Source organism: Bicyclus anynana, chromosome 3, assembly GCF_947172395.1.
Source record: "Bicyclus anynana chromosome 3, ilBicAnyn1.1, whole genome shotgun sequence".
Lineage (NCBI taxonomy): Eukaryota > Metazoa > Arthropoda > Insecta > Lepidoptera > Nymphalidae > Bicyclus > Bicyclus anynana.
Window position 1 is genome coordinate 2,710,032 of NC_069085.1, and position 19,273 is coordinate 2,729,304.

The following is a 19,273-nucleotide window of genomic DNA, read 5'->3' on the forward strand; positions in this document are numbered from 1 at the left end:
ATGCATCCTAACAAAATAGAAAAATATATTTTAAATCTGCTCGAAACAAACGTGTAGGTTTAGAACCCCTCATAGAACCGAAATCGCTTTTCTAACTACAAAAATACACACTCCTAAATTTAACTTTAAATTATACATATTTAAGTACTTTAAATTTTACATATACAAGCTTTTCAATTCCAAAGACCAACTAGAACACGTAACATCAACCCAGTCTACTAACTACTTATCACACGTTACAAAAACAAAAACAAATAACCAAATACAATTTAATGTGTAAGTCCTAAAGGTTAGCATAAAAGCATTAAACTCCCAAAGAGTTTAACTTGTGAGGCATATTCAAAATCACGCGAGTCGAACAATTTCACAATTTATTTTTAGTTATTATTGAATCGACCAATTAAAATAATTTACATAGACATCGAATCTGTGCCTTACCGATTATGTGGTACATTAAAAATTGCAGAAAAGTGTAAGTTGAACGCACACAGCATAGTAAAATGTACGCACTTCTCTGCGTGTGCATTTGCTCTGACAATGTAGTATCACCGATTCAGAAGGTAGATATTAAAATTAGTTATTTATCGACTTAAACAACAAAAGACATTCAATTTCAACATATTCAAGCTAACATTAACACCCAGTTTTTGTCATCATCCTAATTTCAAGGTCACTACCATTCACAATTGGACTTGTTCTTCAGTCTGGCTTAAATAGTCACTTCAGCAGGTACTCACCCTGGTGACAGCCTGCAGGAAGGCCTGCTGACCCAACTGCTGCCGTTGCCTGTTGACGGCGAGCTCCATCCGCCTCTTGTCCTGCTCGATGCGGCGCCTCTTCTCCTCGAGCTTCAGCCGGATGTTGTTCAGTTGAACGGCCATCGCTTGCCCGCCGGTGGGTGACGTCACCGCGTCTTCTGTTGCATCGTCGCCGTCTGTAAACACACTAATATTATAAAGACGACAGTTTGTGTGTATGTTTGTGCATCTTTTGCGCTACGGTTACTGAAGCGATTTGGTTGAAATTTAGAATAGAAATAGATTCTATATTGACTCTAGACTAGACTCTAGATTGACACATAGGCTAGGCATACTTTTCATCCCGGAAAAATCCATGGCTCCTGCGGGATTTGTGAAAAACTGCATTCCACGCGGACGGAGTACGGGCTGCTAGTGTTGATTCACAACTTCTTCTAACTCTATCAATACAACTATTATCAGATATTTTATTTCTACTATAACTTAATAAAACTGACAAAAACTATATCTCCTTAAGACAAATTTTCATAATCAACTTCAAAAAAGCAGGAGGGCAATTTATTATAATTACATATTTTAAACTTCCTTTTTTTCCAATGCCTCTTGATATGACGAAGGTACATCATGCGTATGTAGAAGATGCGTGTTGACTCATGCTGATATTAAATATAAATGAATATGCCAGTATTATGAAATTATTATGGCATGTATGTATGTTTGTACAAGAAATCATTAGCAAACTTTTGGCATCCTTTTCACAATGTACAGTGTTGGAAGGGATAGCGATAGTTGTAGTAAACTAGTATACTGATTACACTTACATCCGGAAATTTTCCTCCCGAGTGGAAAATAGCTAGCCTAGTGCTGCTCAAAAAGACAAACAAGCCAATCGATGACCCGACGGGTTATAGACCGGTTTGCCTGTTAGACTCGTATGGGAAGCTTCTGGAAAGAGTTCTTCTAAATAAAATCGAGAAGCTTTTGCCGGAACATGGTGGTCTCTCTAATCACCAATACGGGTTTATAAAGGGTCGCTATACTTTAATGGCAATCGAAAAAGTAGTGAAAACAGCCATACAGGCAAAGAAAGGAACGGGTAGAAATCGTAAACTATGCGCCTTGACATGCTTGGACGTCAGAAACGCTTTCAACTCTGCACCCTGGAAAGAGATTGTGCTGGAAATAAGGACGAGGCGTTTCCCCGGGTACATACAAAACCTGGTTAGTAGTTACTTGGAAGAGAGGTACATAAAGGTAAAGGATACCACTGGAAGGGAGGATATGATAAAGGTCAGTAGCGGGGTACCTCAGGGATCAATTCTAGGTCCAACCCTGTGGAATATCCTTTACGACGGAGTCTTTCAAATAAACCAGGCGGAGGGAGTCCAATTGGTGGGCTTTGCCGATGACTTGGCCTTAGTAGTCGTAGCAAAAACGGAGAGAGCAAAAAAGGCGCAGAATATGACGGAGGCACTGTATCGGTTAATGCCAACTAAAGGCGGTCCTAGAGCCAGTAAAAGAAGGGTGCTAGCATCAGTGGCCCACTCCGTCATCCTTTACGGAGCACCTATATTTAAGGGAGCAATGGAAGTCGATCTCTATCGACGAAAGCTGGAAACGGTGCAAAGATGTCTCGCAATAGGCATAAGCGGGGCATACCGGACAGTTTCCACTGAGGCTGTGCTAGTAATTGCGGGTCTTGTACCTATACACAAACTCGTAAAGGAACGGGCGATGTTGTTCGAAAACAGAGACAGATCATCCGCAGAAGTCCGAGAGGATTCACTGACGGAGTGGGAGAAAGAATGGCTGGGACAAGGGAAAGGGACCTGGACACGGGAACTGATCCCGGACCTTATAAAGTGGCACAAGAGACAGCATGGAGAGGTAGATCGCTGGTTAACGCAGGCGCTTAGCGGTCATGGAGTTTTTAAGACATACCTCTTCGCCATTGGAAAGGCGCACGACGAGTCATGCTACTTCTGCGACGAGGTAGATACCCCGAGGCATGCACTATTCGAATGCTCAGGTTGCACAGACCTGAGAGCTGCGGCCGACGGAACAAGCGACGGGATAAACGCAGCAAACCTTATAACTCGTATGCTGTCGAGCGATGAAGAGTGGCAAAAGTACGCTCATATGCTCCGAGCCACGATGAAAAGAAGAGAAGAAAAAGAAAGAGAAGAAAAACGAGAGAGCTAAATATATCAGGAAGGTCAGCGTGAAGTAATGCCAAGCGGTTCCGCGCTGACCACGGAGCACAGGGGAGGTTATTTTTAGTCCGTGCAAGTCGGACATGCTCTGCCGACTAGCCGGCAGAAGTCCGAAGGGAAGACAAAAAAAAAAAAAAAAGGTATACTGACTAGGCTGGTGTTCGAGCTGCAGAAGTTGTTGCCACGTGGTGGTGTTGGCGGGCGGCGTTGAGAAGGACGTTTTCCGCCTGTCCACCTCGTTCGCGCCTGCGCAATACAAAATGTATGTCTGTACGTGTTTGTAGTGTAGATATCTCAGTAACAATTTTAACTTGTGAGAATGTGGATCACATTCAGAGCAATATGGAATAAATATTCTTTAAATAACATCATAACGACTGCAATTTCCAAACTTAGCAAGTACATAATTCGACGAAAAAGGTATTCACTACTTTTAACTTGGTGATTTGTTTTTTGTTTCATGATGAATAGAATATGAAAGCTATAGGATCTATCTACGACATAAAAAAACAAGAGTTTTGTAGCCCTTGCTAGGCTTTGCACAGCCGATATATTCCGTCCGTACTTTTGAATTTAAATTAAGCGTTAGTTTAAAATTCAACGATTTAAAACCAACAATTCATTTTATCTATTAGTGCATGTAGTCTTCTTGATGGCATACATCACACATCTCTAGACTACATTTAATTAAAAAGGGGTAGGAAATTGTTTCTTCACATATAGCACCTATATGGATAGACTTTAGTCGTTAGAAACCTATACTTCTAAACATCCAACAGCCGCATTCAGGCAAACAAGTCTATAGTGAATGCTGTTACAACTCTCTATCGCTATTATTGTAAAGCTTAGTTTACCGTTTAGCTTGAGGGGAAATTACGAAAGCAGAGTTAATTTAACTATGATATAACGTTCGCTGAACTTGAAGTAACTTTAAAGGCTGGAGCATATGTGGCAAAGTGCAAATTTTGTTAAAAATCAAACTATATGGTTCATATTTTAATAAAACTCGAAAATCATCTCGTCGCTTTTTAGAGGTTTGTTGCAGTGATATTGCTGCCAATATTGAAAAAAACTAATTTTACTATACGGCAGGTATGCTATGGAAAACCCAAGCGATATTTACAAAAATTCTGTACGTTTTAGCGAATTCATCTTTGCCTTTACAATTTATAATTGTTGAAAAATTAACTTTAGAATATGTTTTTTAGTTACAAATGCATTAGATTGCAGCTTGCTAGATATGCAACAGCCCTCAGCGTCCGTCGTGGTAAAACCGCAACTTTTAACGTATATAATTTTAAGCCAATAAAAACACACACGTAAATTATTTTTATCTACCACATCAACATACTTACACACTATTCTTGTCTTTGAGAATAATGTGGCTGAAAATTACATCTCCAATTCTAAAGACAGAGAAGTAAATAGACAGACAGAGGCGCAACAAGGCAGAACGATGGTTTACAATAATTGTCAAACATGTTCATTCAAACTAAATAACCTGTTGGTTTAAAGTATATATGTAGTTAAAAATAAATGGTTCAGTGATTAAAAGGAAATGTTGGAATGTCAAATATGTTTATCTTTTGACAATGGCACGCCAATCTAATGTCTATTTACTTCTTTGTCTACGTTGTATTCACTTTATTCAAAGACAATAAAGAAGCTCAATGTGTAACTATGTTGAGTTGCCAGGTAAAAATAATAAAGCTAATACTAAAAATACAGACAATTAGAAAAGTGCCAAAACAATGTCAGATTGCTTCAAAAAGTATCTATCTTACTGGCTGCTAGTGACCAAGATGCAAAAGCTTTATTTGTTGGTTACAATTATGGGAATATGTGGCCCGTCTCATATTAATCACGCGTAATAAAGCATATTAAAATTGTACGTAAAAAAATATATAAAAAAAACGCTTAAAAACAAAAATAAAATAAGGTTTTTGATAATAATCATATTTAAGTAACAAAAAAAAAACCTCTGTATTTTTCGTCTGTTTGCTTGTAACAGCAGAGCTTCAGAGCCGCTGAATAGATTTTGATGTAATTTGCACTATCGCAAACATCTGGGGGTAGATAAGATAAGATTCGTTATGGCTAGAGTTCAACAAATAAAGCAGATGGTCCACTAAATACCAGAAGGCCTAAGCTTGTTGGTTTGTTAAATTTTTACTACAAATACCTATCTTTTTCGTACCTTTGCAACGAAAATAGACGGCGCATATGCCGTCTATTTTCATTGCTAGGTGACGAAAGAGAGAGCATAAATTTAGCTTTTTTGTCTACATATCGCCCATCGCAACGAAACAGAGCGATATGTAGACACAATTATATAATTATCTCTTAGCGCGCATTTGTGTCTGAAATCGTTAAAATGAAAAATACAGCGATTTTATCTAAAATAACTGAAAGAATTAAACTAAATCACTTGCTAATAATAAAAATGGAGACCCTTTTGAGATTACAAGATGGCGGCTTGATAGCAAACTCAAAAGGACATCAATCCGCTATTACGAGTACAACCCATCAGTGTTGCATAGGATGGAGAAAATAAATAATAATTTCTCTAACATAAATGAGAATTCGTAGAGTTGCATAATCAAAAATGGTTCAATATTTAATGTTATTTTCCTATTACTACAAAGACCACATAGGATCCCATCACACAATTTTGGACCATCTCCTTAATTTTTAGTTCACAACTTACTTTTTTAGAATATTGCAAGATCTTTTTTTGATCATCTTACATGTTAAAGGACAAATATATGTATGGTTTAATAATATATTTTATCAGTAGAAAAATATTTGGTAAACGCAAAACATGCATTCAAAACTTGTGTATATAATTTTTTCTCATTCAGAAATATTACAAGATATTTACTATTTTTTTAAATACATGTTCATATTATTAAAACACATCATGATTGATTACTTTGGCTACAAATTAACTATTTATGATTTCAGTATGATTTGTTAACATACCTAATTGGTCACCATTACTCCTAATCTTAGTGAGGTCAGCGAAACTCGTCTTGGTGACGTCACCGTCGGGCGCGTCGCGTTCGTTCAGGTAGAATCCGTCCCCGCCGCCTGTGGAAAGAAAATCCAAATTAAATTCATTAAATGAATTGAAAAATCTTCCGTAAACCATTTTACATTCAAATATTCCGAGTAGAAATTATGCAGGGATGATTAACAGTGGAATTCATAAACGTTGCAGGGGCACCTCCAGGGGGACTATTCAGCCGCTGAGTGTCGAATTCTCAAACGCATAGTTTTAATTCGACACTCAGCGTGAACGATCCCCTGGGGGCGCCCCCACGTCTACGAATTCCACTGTTAATAAACTGGATCACAGGTTTAATTGTTGTCTTTAATTTTTTTTTCAGCGTTCTTTGCTCAGAGAGTGTCGGGTACTGTACGGGCCTTGAGGCTAAATTATACCTTTATAGTTGAAGCCGAAGTTGTGTGAGAGCGTGATGGTGTCGCTGCTGAGCTGGCGCTTGATGGGCTGATGCGGCTGCTGCTCGGCGGGCTGCGGCTGCGGCTGCGGCTGTGACTGCTGCCGCTCCATGCGCCGCTCGTCCGCACCGTTCTGGTAGTCGCCGTGGATGAACTGGATGGAGCCCCGGATGTCTTGCCGCGACGAGCGCAGCGGAGGGTTCAGCTCTAGCGGACCTAAGAGTCAAGGGGATTATATTATTTATTTAGCCCATTAAGAGGGTTAACATTTTTTCAAAGCCATGGATTAACGTTCGCATGATTGCCATGCAGGCATTACCGTAGAATGCACCGCATAAGCTGGACAGTGTAAGTGTCTAACACTGAGGTTCTTGCCAGAATGCAGAAAACCGAGCTTGTTAACACCATGAAGCAGCGGAAGATCTTGTACCTAGAACGTATTTTGCGACACGACAGATACCGTTCAAGCCAATATGACGGACAAGATTGCAGGTAAAAGGGGAGTAGGAAGAAGTCCTGGCTACGAAATATAAGGGAGTGGACTGGCACAAAGACATTTGGAGAACTTTTCCGCCTGGTCATGGACAAGAAGTTTAAAAAGCTGACCGCCGACCTTCAGTAATGGAGGGGCACTTTAAGAAGAAGAATACTTTTAAAATAAAGTGTGCAACAGAATATTATGTCTATTGTTTAAGGTTACTTAACCTTTTTTATTCAAATTTGTTCTAAAAAATGCATTAATTGCGAAGGTTTTTTTATAAATATGATATTAACCTTTGTCCAAATAAGTACAATATCGTCACAAGTACTTCATTTTGAACAAAATTGCCCTTGACATCATTTACTTTCGATGAATATCTCAGAAGATATCAATTTTAATAATGTAATAATAACTCCAAAACAAAACAATTATCAAAAATTTACGATTGTAGTGCGCTGACCAGTCATCATGCCGTGCGCAGTTACGGGTGTCAGAGACGGGTTGACATCAGAAGCGGATTTAAAGAGCAAAATACGATTATACAACCTAGCAGATCTAACAATTCCCACTAAGAATGTTACCAATAAACCCTCGAGGGGCAGAGAACAACCTTGAGCGAAGTCCCGGACTTGTGACCGAAGGATGAAGGGTTAAAGACGTCTTTTAAAACCAGTTAACACTTCCCGCCTATCCCAAAAAAATCCATGAAGGATTATCCAACAAGAGGTGTGAACGGATCGACCGTCTCGACATAATGAGCTGCCGTCCGTGCGGTCTCTCAATACTCCCCCACCTAACTCACGGAACACTTCATACTATCTTGTACACTAACCCGCGGGTGCAGATATCTTCCTAACATTGGCTAGTGTGGCGAGCTCCTTCTCCGGGTTCCTGCCGGCGAAGTGCAGGCGGTCCTGCGAGCCGCCGAAGTTCTCCACGGTGAGCTGGCTGTCGTCCGTGATGGAGGAACGCCGGGAGCGCCGCCCCGCGAAGCTGCTCTCCCGGGACTCCGCCCAGTTGGACGGCCGCCCCGCCGCCGTCACTTGCTCCGAAAACACTGACAAACGGATATATATAGTTAATTGTATTATGTATAGTTAATTAAAAAAAAAGGATTAATAAGTAAATCAAAGGACCAGGACATTCTGAATAAAGGCCAGGTCAAGAGTACCCTAATCACACGAACTTATAAATAAAAGGATTGATGAGATTGGAAGAAGCAAGCGAGATATGCAAGGACTGTAGCAGGAATGACGTGGTTCCTTACCCATATAAGGCGTGTATATTATGTATATACATCATCGATCTCCTATTAAAAAGTGGATGCACAATCAGCAACCAAAAAACGTCCCCACTCAATCAGTGCCAAAAACAACATCTTGGCACTCAATTCAAATAGTCGCATTTGCAAATTCAACCTTAAACTCAATCCTTAAGGTTGAATTTGCTCTGAATTTGGGATTTTATTGAATATTGGACTATATTTAAAGGCCGTTAGGTATAATTTTCTTTACCAATAGTTCTAAAACTGTCAAAGCAAAATTTACCAGTTTTTTAGTGAAATTTTCTACATGAAAATTTCACTAAAAAACTGAGTGGAGTGTGTCCTTTTATTATAAGAGTCCTCGTACCAAATGTGACAAAAAATAGATTTATTATATTACAAAAATAAGCATGAATCTTACTGCTATCTTCGTCCCGCCTCGCCATAGCCGACAGCGTGGTGATGGCCTTCCGACTGTGCACCACGAACTCGTCGCGTTGCGGGCTGCAGCTGCGGCGCTCCGGCGTAGAGCACGACGAGCGGCTGGCGGGCCCGCGTGCCCGCATGCCGCACGCCGATGGTGAGCGGGACACTGGATAGACAACCGTATGGACGTTACAATAGGGTTCTTTTTTGTTTGCATTGTTTATCAGGCACTGATGAGGATCGGGACACAGGATAGTCAACCGTATGCATGTTATACTTAGATTCCTTTTTGTTTGCATTGTTTATTAGGCACCAAAGAGAAGTCACTAGATAGTCAACCGTATGTTTGTTACAATAAAGTTTTTTTTAATTTTGATTATTTAACAGGCACGGACGAGGACCGGGACACTGGATAGTCAATCGTATGGTGTTATATTAGGGTCCATTTTTTAACGACTTTAAAAGGAGATTTTCAACTGATTGATATTTTTGTTTGTTTCGAACTATGAAGTATATACTCGATACATTGTTTCTGCGGTAGAGTTCTATTTGAAAGGGAGTATCACTTTCTGATGAGGAGTCGAGATACTAGATAATGAGCAGCACGATTATAATAGGGTTCCTTTTTATTTAAAACATAGCTTATTGGGCATAGTTTGGGAGATATGACCTACGAGTATGTAATAATGAAAAAAAATTAAATGACATCAAGTTAATGAAGAAAAAACTGTATAGGGTATGAAGCTAGAATGTTTGTTAAAAATTTCACTTCTCAATTGCTACAGAATAATTATGGATTTAAAATTCCAGAGACAGGATCCATTTTACCAAAAAAATCAATACATGTAATGACAGACAAAAATACCTAGAGTGATCCCTAATGACCAATGACACAACATCTACTACAGATAACTACAAAGCGATGCCGAAAAAACAAAAAACACAAACTTAACTTCTATGAAACAAAACATACACTTGATACATATACATAAAGTAGCTATCTAAAAAAAAATTGTTCTACTGTGTACATTCTACTACTAATTTTTACTACTACAACTACAAATGTATATATTTTTAAGGCTTCCTGTCTTTTAAAAACTGGAAAATATTATTTTAATACCATTTTTAAATACGATTATCAAAAAACATTTTGGGAGTCCTGAGGACATAATGTCAAGACTCCATTGCGTGGTCTAAAGTGCTGGAGGAAACGAAAAATTAAAAAAAAAAGCCAAAAGCATTAGAAGCGCATGCAAAGCTTCGTTTACATAACGAAAAAGTTGCATTTATTTATTATGATTATTAAATTATTAATTAAGCAGTAAGTAAATTAAAAAATAAATTTTTAATAGGCATAATAATGAAAATTCTATTATATATTTAAGGTAAAACATGAATAAAATTTTTACGAGTACAAATGAAAAAGAAATAAAACAAATTGCGCCCTGAAACTATTTTCATTTTCAAAGTACACACACGCACACACAGGACACACACAGATGGACATGGTGACTGATGTGTTAAGGGAAGGCAATAAATCCAAAGTATACATAATTAGGTATGGTTATATTTTAATCCTAGTGTAAAGTACTCGATTTTCTCGACAACACATAAGATCACCAATGACATTTTTTTTTATTTTGCATTTTATCTGCGTAAACAAGTTTCAACTATAAATTAAGTATATTGAGTTTTTGACCTTTGACCCTTGACTACAATCTCACCTGATGGTAAGTGATGATGCAATCTAAGATGGAATCGAGCTAACTTGTTAGGAGGAGAATGAAATCCACACCCCTTTCGGTTTCTACTCGACGTCGTACGCTAAATCGCTTGGCGGTACGTTTTTGTCGGTAGGGTGATAACTAGCCACGGCCAAAGCCTCCCACCAGCCAGACCTGGACCAATTAAGAAAAATTCAATCGGTCCAGCCGGGGATAGAAACCCAGGACCTCTGGCTTGTAAGTCCACAGCGCATACCACTGCGCCACGGAGGCCGTCGAAGAGTTTTCTAAACTAAAAACGATAAAAGCTAATTGTTTTTATTTATTAATTCCGTGATCGGTAAAGTTATTTGACGCGCATGGCAAGTCATAAATCATGTCAGTCTGTCTGTACTGACACAAGTGGCCCTGTTTGTGGAGTATTGCCTCCCCCCTCCCCCGCGTCGGTGATGGGCGATGAGCACACAGTACCTGCGAAGGGCGGCTGCTGCGCGAGGTGCGCGGGCAGCGTCGCGGGCCACGGCTCGGCGCGCAGGTCGGGGATGGGCGCGGGCGGCGGCGGCGGCAGGCAGCGCCTGTGCCGCACGCCGTGCGCGTTGCTGTCCGCGCCCGCGCTCGCTACAAGCGCAACCAGCGTCAGCGCGCCACTCGCCTGTCCTAGCGCTACTGTACTATGTATGTACACCCTGTACACACACTCATACGTCTCCTTACATACAGCACGCATATTACACTCTAATGAATGTCCTAGCGCTACTGTACTATCCGTATGTACACCCTGTACACACACTCATAGGTCTCCTTACATACAGCACGCATATTACACTCTAATAAACATAACTTATTGCGCACTCTGCACGCTACCACACTCCTTACATGCTACTGCACTCATGTGTACACAATAACCTGTCCACTCCCCCTTCACTCTCGTATGTCTCCTTACGTACAGCACACATGCTAGACGCATACCACAGTCCCCATATGCGTACACAGCTTAAGAGCATAGTCTGCACTCGTGACTCATACGTCTCACCGTTACGTACAGTACGCATGCTAGACCCATACCACAGTCCCCTAATGCGTACACAACATACGAGCATAGTCTGCACTCTTGACTCATACGTCTCACCATTACGTACAGTACGCATGTATACGTGTGCGTTCGTAAGACTTGTTTTTTTTATGTATTTATTAATCTACGAAATACATAATAAAAGAAAGCCTAACAGTAATGCAATACAAAACACCGTTGATAAACTTGACGCTCATCGTGAATTCTTTACGCTAATACCCTCCCTAATGCCAGTCTATAATTTGTACAAGAAATGTTCATTCATTCATAAAAGAACTGACACATTAGACACAAACAAATAACATTCTGCCTTCAAACTGTGCACACTGTTATTGTATATTAACAATGTTAACATTTAGATCTTGCTTGGAAAAATGTTTGCAGGTTACTTAACATTTTTACACACAATTTTGATAAGTAAAGTAAGTAGCGCTTGCACCAAATAATACATATTTGGTAGTAGTAGATTTTCAGCCAATTAGTAAAAAAATATGTAGTAATAGTAGAGTAGTAGTTGTTTACAAAGCATGTCATTCCTTACTACAAAACCTGTATCATATTATTCTAAAAACATGTTAAAATAATCATCAACTTACCACTTTGAACGCTTGAAATGGGTAAACTTTTAAAACAAATCATAAAAATGAACTGAATGAAACATACCGCCGGTTTCAAAATACAGACATTCCCTATAACGTGTACAAAGGCCCATTATGACACTAATCGATGGCGTTATAGAAGCGTTACCACATAATTAACTTTCAGACTCAGACTAAAAGGCTAAGATCTTATGTTCAAAAGGACTAGAACTCAGTGCTGAAGCCAGATTTAAAAAAAAAAAAGAAAAATCGGACCATGCAAAGAGTTTCACTTTTATGACCTTTTTCTTCAATTAGTCTGTGCCTGCAAGTAAATTATAGTGGGCATTGGAACTTTGATATTATGACCACATACTCCCATAGTTCTAGCATGCAATATTGGTACATCGTAAATAAACATGTATCAAGTTGTTTTCGTACTCACCACTTCCTGGATATTTTACTGATTTGATTGGATGAACTTCTAACATGTTGAACAGATCCGCTAGCATTGCTATTAAGTTTTGCCTCATTGACCTGGAATGTCATGAAAATACTGATTATTAATTAATTACACTAATTAAATTCTTATTCTGTTAAAGTCGTTTTCAACATTTTAACATGTAATGTTAACTGATCACACTAGTATTTGCGCTATTAAAAAGACGAAAGTTTGTGTGTAAGTGTGTAGGTATGTTTGTTCCTCCTTCGTGCTGCGATTTGGCTGAAATTTGGAATGCACATAGATTTTACTCTGGATTAACACATAGGATACTCATCCCAGAGAAATCCATGGTTCTCGCGGGATTTGTGAGAAACTAAATACCACGCGGACGAAGTCGCGGTCGTCCTCTAGTATTGAATAATTGAAAAACTTTGAATATTTAAAAATCTGTGAACACACTGCATCGCATGAATAAGCTACAGTGAGCCTAGGAAAGAAGCCAGCCTAAGTAAGAAAGACAGTCGATTAGTCAGCCAATAGCGGCATAATCGAAAAATCGTTACGATGGAAAGAAAGAGATAACGATATTTTCGATTCAGGCAGGATTGATTTGGGCGACAATGTCTTTCTCCTGGCGCGAGATAATAAAATATTATGTCGTTTATGCCTAGATCAACTGATTAACGAGCACTAAAACAGTGTGAAACTAAAACTTTTAGGTATGTGTCAAGGCTTTTTTGATAAATGATATCCACACCACTATATGAAATTATAACTGTCTAAATTTATGTTGTTTTCCATAGATAGCATTTATTTTCATAGATAGCAATATCAACTGTCTGTAGTAGATGTAATCAAAGATATTCTTACCCCCGCATGTAAGTGACATCCTCTGGCAGCATATGGAACACGTTGTGGGGCAAACTGTTCTGGCAGAAGTCGTACACCAGCATTAAGTTTTGTAGGCAGTCTTGTATGGAGGCCATCCGCCCGACGCGCACCGCCGACCGCGGCAAGTCTTCGGGGCAGTAGAACGAGATGAGCGCGGCCAGAGCGGTCCCGTCGCACAGCTCCTGGAGACTCTTCACCATGGGCACGTGCGCCGATGTGTTCTCCTGGAAGTTAGAAGCAATTCATTGAAACAACTTGAGTGTAAAAAGGTTTAATGGTAATGAAACATTGACCAACACGAACTTGCAAATGCTGGAGCTTTGCCGAAAGGTTTGCTTTGGAAGAACCACACTGAAAGTTTTTGAACACAATTCAGTCCAGTCACTCCGTCCCCATTTTACGATAGGACTGTAAGTAATAAAGTAAGGCATCGTAGCACCTTTACTTAATCGATATTCTTCGAACAAATGAAAAACGTTAATTGTTCCTAGTTTGCGTGAAGACACGAGAATGCAATTCTTGCTACCGTTTTTCCGACTACCAACAATGCTATCAAATGACATTTCTAATGTGACAGCAAGTAATGTGAAACAACAGTTCATACACTTGGTTTTAGTCATTAGATTAGGCTACTTATTTCTATGCTAACAAACATTGCTAATGTGAATTATAAGTGGTAGTAAGGTGGTAAAAGGCTGAAGGACACGCGGTCCAGTCACCACTGCTAGTACTGTACCTCAGCCTTGTTGAGCGCAGCGCAGGCCGCGTTGATCCAGCACAGCAGGCCGTCCTCGTGCGGTATGGTGGAGCCGACGGGCAGCGGCTGCGAGGTGCCGAACCGCTGCGCCGCGGCCGACACGCGGTCCAGTCACCACTGCCAGTACTGTACCTCAGCCTTGTTGAGCGCAGCGCAGGCCGCGTTGATCCAGCACAGCAGGCCGTCCTCGTGCGGTATGGTGGAGCCGACGGGCAGCGGCTGCGAGGTGCCGAACCGCTGCGCCGCGGCCGACACGCGGTCCAGCGTCACCACCTCGCGCGCGTACAGCGCCATCACAGCCTCTATCACAGCTAAATGCGCGCTCTGGAATTGCAAATTAAAAACTTTTTAACTATTTTCCGTCACTCGAATATACGAGTGTAAAGATTTTGCTCTAGGTCATTTTTCACTAGACACATAGTCACTTTTGGAATCCTCGTAACTTTAATTTTAAGTTTTTGGCTTTATTATCGTAACGTTTCAAAAGTGCTTGTAAACTAAATCTAGTTGAAATAAATGAATTTCGACTTTGACTTCACTTTTTTATATGCTTATTTTAGAGTCCTTTCAAGTTTTATCTTGATTTTATTACATTACAAGGACACATTCTTGTGTATACAATATTTCGTACTTTGAAACTACGCATTTACCATCAACCAGACATTAATCATCAAAGAAATCAATAAAACTTTTCAATAATGTTTCCATTCAAGACAGAAATATTGTGCCTTTAAACGAATGAGATTAACAATATAAAAACTCGTACATCGAGTAGAATCAGGAGCAGTAAAAGGTCCCCTTCCTAATCTTTTGTTTGATTTTATTATCGTTAGGCAAAGAGAAAAAACATTTTAGACGCCTTTAGTAACCCCTATAAAATAGCGGATAGTAGGCTAAGCATTTTAACCAGCAAATCGCATCAATCCGTCGTGATACATACGATAATCACGTGTATAATGCTAGTAAATCTTAATCCAATAAAAACACAATGGGAACAAAACTAACTGTTTACTTTACTAACGTTATTACTTATTGTCTACCTATCACAATGTTTACTCAGTAATCAACAGAACAATCTCTCAGCTAATTTAACGGCCCACGATCGATCTCATCAATGAACAACTGTACTAATAGTTCGCCAAATATGAAGATTAATTATGGGTAAATGCTTCTTGAATTCTGCACAGGTTTAATGTTATTATCTGCCAAGGAGACCATAAATTAATGTAAGGTTCAGAATTTCTAGCGTAGGAAGAACAATGCTTTTATATAATTACTATCAAAAATTACATCGCAGGTTTGGCAAAAGCCATGCGTACTAACTAATAAATAAACATTGCTTGTTTGCTTGTCCTCAATATAAAGATTAGAAGTGACGCCAAAATTACACACGTAATGTATTTATGTTTGCTTTGAAGTGTCACAAATCTTGTGTACTTATTTAATCTTTAATGATTGGGTAAATTGACATGTAAGAATCTATTTTTTTTCCTGGATTTCTTATGTTCGTTATTATTTTCAGGTTTAGGCGAGGCTCAATTTTCTTTCTCCGATTAATCTTACGTCACCCATACTTGGTGAAATATGATATCCAGTTTAAAGTCATGGAAGATAGTCATTAGAGTTACTAAACTAAATATAATCCCATCGACTTGGGGGTTATTTAGCTTGACAAACACTGTAGTGCTACAAGTTCATGTTAGAGCTTTTAGATAAAGGTATCATACTTTAAAATGGTGTTTGATATTGTTCTCCAATAAACTCGTTGTTCCAGTGGTCAGCCTATGTTGCTTCGGATCATGAAGTTCTAGGTTCGAGTCCTTGAAAGGAGTGCGAAATAATGATGTGATATTTCTTCAATGTCAAGTTTAAATGTCAAATGTCAAATGATATGTTAAAACTTTCGTTTCATTGGGAATTTGATAGTGACTCCCATGCCTCGGAGCACTGTTAGCTGCCAATATTAGTCATTATAATAATTTATCATCAACATGTAAGATGCGCGCCACGAGATATCTCGTCAAAGGACAAAATGACATTGTCGACCAATAGCAATGGAACCGAAAATATCACTCGCTCGGTTTGCGATGGAAAGAAAGAGAAAGCGATACTTTTGATGCACTGCTATTGGACAATATGTCATTTTGTCCTCTCACTTAATATCTCGTGGCGCGCATCTCATGCGTAGACTCCGCGCCACGGAAGAAGTGTCGCGGTAAAACCTGAACTAAATTTGACGGCGACCTTACAGAAATGACATTAAGACCGCCATTACCAAAAGTCAATGAGCGCCATTAAGACATTAGCGCGGCATCTACGGGACTTGTATTGTGGCGCGGAGTATACAGGTCACCGTAACAATGTCAAACAATCGCCAACGCGTACGTATAGCGTAGTACAGTCTAGGAGCCAAACCCTTCTCCTATAGGAGGAACATATGGCATTTAAAATAGGATATGATTAATAAAATATATAGATATTTTTTGTGGTTATTAAAAAAACATTCAGCAAATGGTCTGTATGTTGACATGACTTGGAGGGCATCACATCCAGTGTCATGAGCTTTATGTATTCTTTTCATTATTAAAGGTCAGCGGGAGTTTTTCTTTATAGTCTTTTAAATTTGGACTCATTCTTCATTAATTGTGTTGCAAGTATGTTTGAATGGTTATTTAGGCGCTTCTTGTAGTCTTATAAAATAAATGATGATGAATACGTTCTCACCATTTTAAGCGGGTTGGTCTGTATGAGCACAGTCTCGGTGAGCGCGCAGTCGGGCGGGTCTGGCACCTGCACGCCCTTCCTCGCCAGCGTCTGCAGGATGTTCCAGTGGTTCAGACTGTGGTAGTTGGGGTCGGAGTACATGTTGGCCAACGCGAGGCAGTACAGCTCCGCGTTGGCCAAGCCACCGACTATGGGCGGCTTTAAGTGCTCTTGCTCCTGGAATTAGAGAAAACGTCCAGTTAGAAGATTGATAAGTGGAAAATGGTATCTTATCGGTATCTTCTCAGCAGAACCTGCCTTCCGCACCGGTGGTAGAATCTTTACAAATAGTCAACTGACGTGTTAAAAGTGCTTGTAAACTGAGCCTACTTGAAATAAATGATTTTTGATATTTTTTTTTTTGATGGAACAATTTGATTTATATTGGGAGAGTTATCGTACACTCGAATACGCATTCGATTGCTGATAGTTATGGCGTAGACTTAGGCGTTACCTTATTGTCTGTGATATTAGTACATACAGTGTGCCTAGGGCAGTTTTTTTAATGTTTTCATACTGTGACTATCGCGTAAACGTAAACGCGAATTTCTAAGAAATTGAAACAGCACCATCTAGTGGTACTACTGCACAACTGTTTCAATTCCTTAGAAATTCTCGTTTACGTTTACGCAATAGTCACAGTATGAAGATTTTCAGAAGATAGTTTGGCTTTGCTTGTTTTCTATATCATTAACATCCTTAGCTAGCCATCGATATAATGTCGAAATTTAAACCAAACGACACCCGACAACAACGACAATCCCCTATATGTGCCATCATCATTGACAACCGATAGACATCCACTGCTGGACCTAGTCTTCTACCATGGACAGAGACACCGCAGTTTCGATCCACGAGCATCCACCGGCTCCTTCCCTCGTCTTCAATCCACCTAGTAGGGGGCCGATCCAACACTGCACTTTCTGGTGCGAGGTCGCCATTCGAGCACCTTGGGAACTCAACGTTCATCGGCTCTTCGAACTATGTGGTCTGCCACTTCAGCTTCGCGACTGGCTGAGCTGTGTCAGTGATTTTGTTTCTTCTGCGGATCTTTTTATTTCTGATTTGATCACACAGAGATACTCCGAGCATAGCTCATTCCATCGCCCGCTGTGTGACTGTGAGCCTTCTTATGAGACCCATAGTTAGCGATCAATCGGGGCGATATCGGGGCTCATACACCGAGATTCACATAGGTTTTTAATTTATTTTCAACTTTATTTTTAACGCCAGCAAAGCCAATAATAGTTTAACAGGTGCATCTCTCCATACATGTTTGTTTATTTGTTTAAAACTTTATTGAACTAAATAATAAACGTACTAAGGCGAAACATAATGCTGGATTAATTTTCAACCAATTTAACTTTAGGTGATGATATTATGCAGACCTTTGTTTTTAGAACCTAAGCTATGCAGTCATCATAGTAGCGTGATAAGTAAACAGTAATGCTGCAGGGTGTGACAATGAGTTACGTCATAGAGACATAGAACATCGCGCCGGGTGTGGTCGAGGGTGACGTCACCGACAAACAGCTGGGATTCATTTGTTCTGTGCGTCTAAGTGCATTAGAGTATTGCGTGACCTCTCATCAGGTATCCAACAACACATAGATCATAATAAAACCGCGTACGTACACTGATATATGTAATGTGCCATATCTAATGGACTAATCACGTGGACTCGACCTTTATATTGGATTTGAAATTGAAACTTCTGCATTCCATACTGGGACTGGATTATACATACTGGAATATTATAATGACGCAGTCTGTTGTAATCTCTGGATCTACTGAACGGATTTTGAAAATTCTTTTACCAATAGAAAGCCACATTATTTGTGAGTGTCATAGGCTATATTTTAGCCCCGTATTCCTACGGGAATGAGAACTACACGGCCGAAACCGCGGAGCGTCTACTAGTAGAGCTAGAGCCATATTACGAGTATATACAAAACGTAAAAGGTACTAAACAAAAACCAATTTGACTATGGTCCATGTTAATTTAAGTCGGTACATAATTATTTATACGATGGTATACATATATATATATATATTTAATTATTTTTTGGGATTCCGACTTAAATTATCAGGTAAAAGATTTTCGTAAACGTCACTGTGCTAAACATTCATTCATTCAAACCAATCGTGTGCACAATCAATCGGTTCTGAAAAATCATAAACGAGCAAATAAAAACATCTTGAGCAAAAACTGGTAAGAATATAGTCTTCGATAGAGCAAAGATCAATATTACGCAAGGATACGCATTGGACCCATCCCAAAACCTAACGACGAGCAACTTAAATGTTGTTGGAAAACTCCTTTAGCTTGATAAAATGTATATGTATGAAATTAAATATTTGCGACGTTTTCCTTCTCTTGTAACAAAATTTAAAACAGTTTATGTTCAACTTGTACACTTCTAATGAATTATTACTTGT

At 39.4% G+C, this 19,273-nt stretch overlaps 1 protein-coding gene across 9 annotated transcripts in view; it reads right to left on the minus strand.

Moving 5' to 3' along the window:
* Positions 1 to 19,273, minus strand: part of LOC112051879 (patronin) — an 83,061-nt gene that overhangs the window by 22,493 nt on the left and 41,295 nt on the right. For 7 of the 9 annotated variants that reach the window (XM_052891099.1, XM_052891098.1, XM_052891097.1 and 4 more), the window contains exons 1-10: positions 14,051 to 14,189; positions 13,294 to 13,538; positions 12,424 to 12,515; positions 10,800 to 10,946; positions 8,600 to 8,770; positions 7,747 to 7,971; positions 6,416 to 6,649; positions 5,954 to 6,061; positions 3,122 to 3,217; positions 738 to 934 (exon numbers count right to left, since the gene is read on the minus strand). In XM_052891099.1, the coding sequence (XP_052747059.1) occupies positions 738 to 934; positions 3,122 to 3,217; positions 5,954 to 6,061; positions 6,416 to 6,649; positions 7,747 to 7,971; positions 8,600 to 8,770; positions 10,800 to 10,946; positions 12,424 to 12,515; positions 13,294 to 13,514 (1,491 nt within the window). In that variant the 5' untranslated portion in view covers positions 13,515 to 13,538; positions 14,051 to 14,189. The other 2 variants (XM_052891103.1, XM_052891101.1) reach the window with 2 other exon arrangements.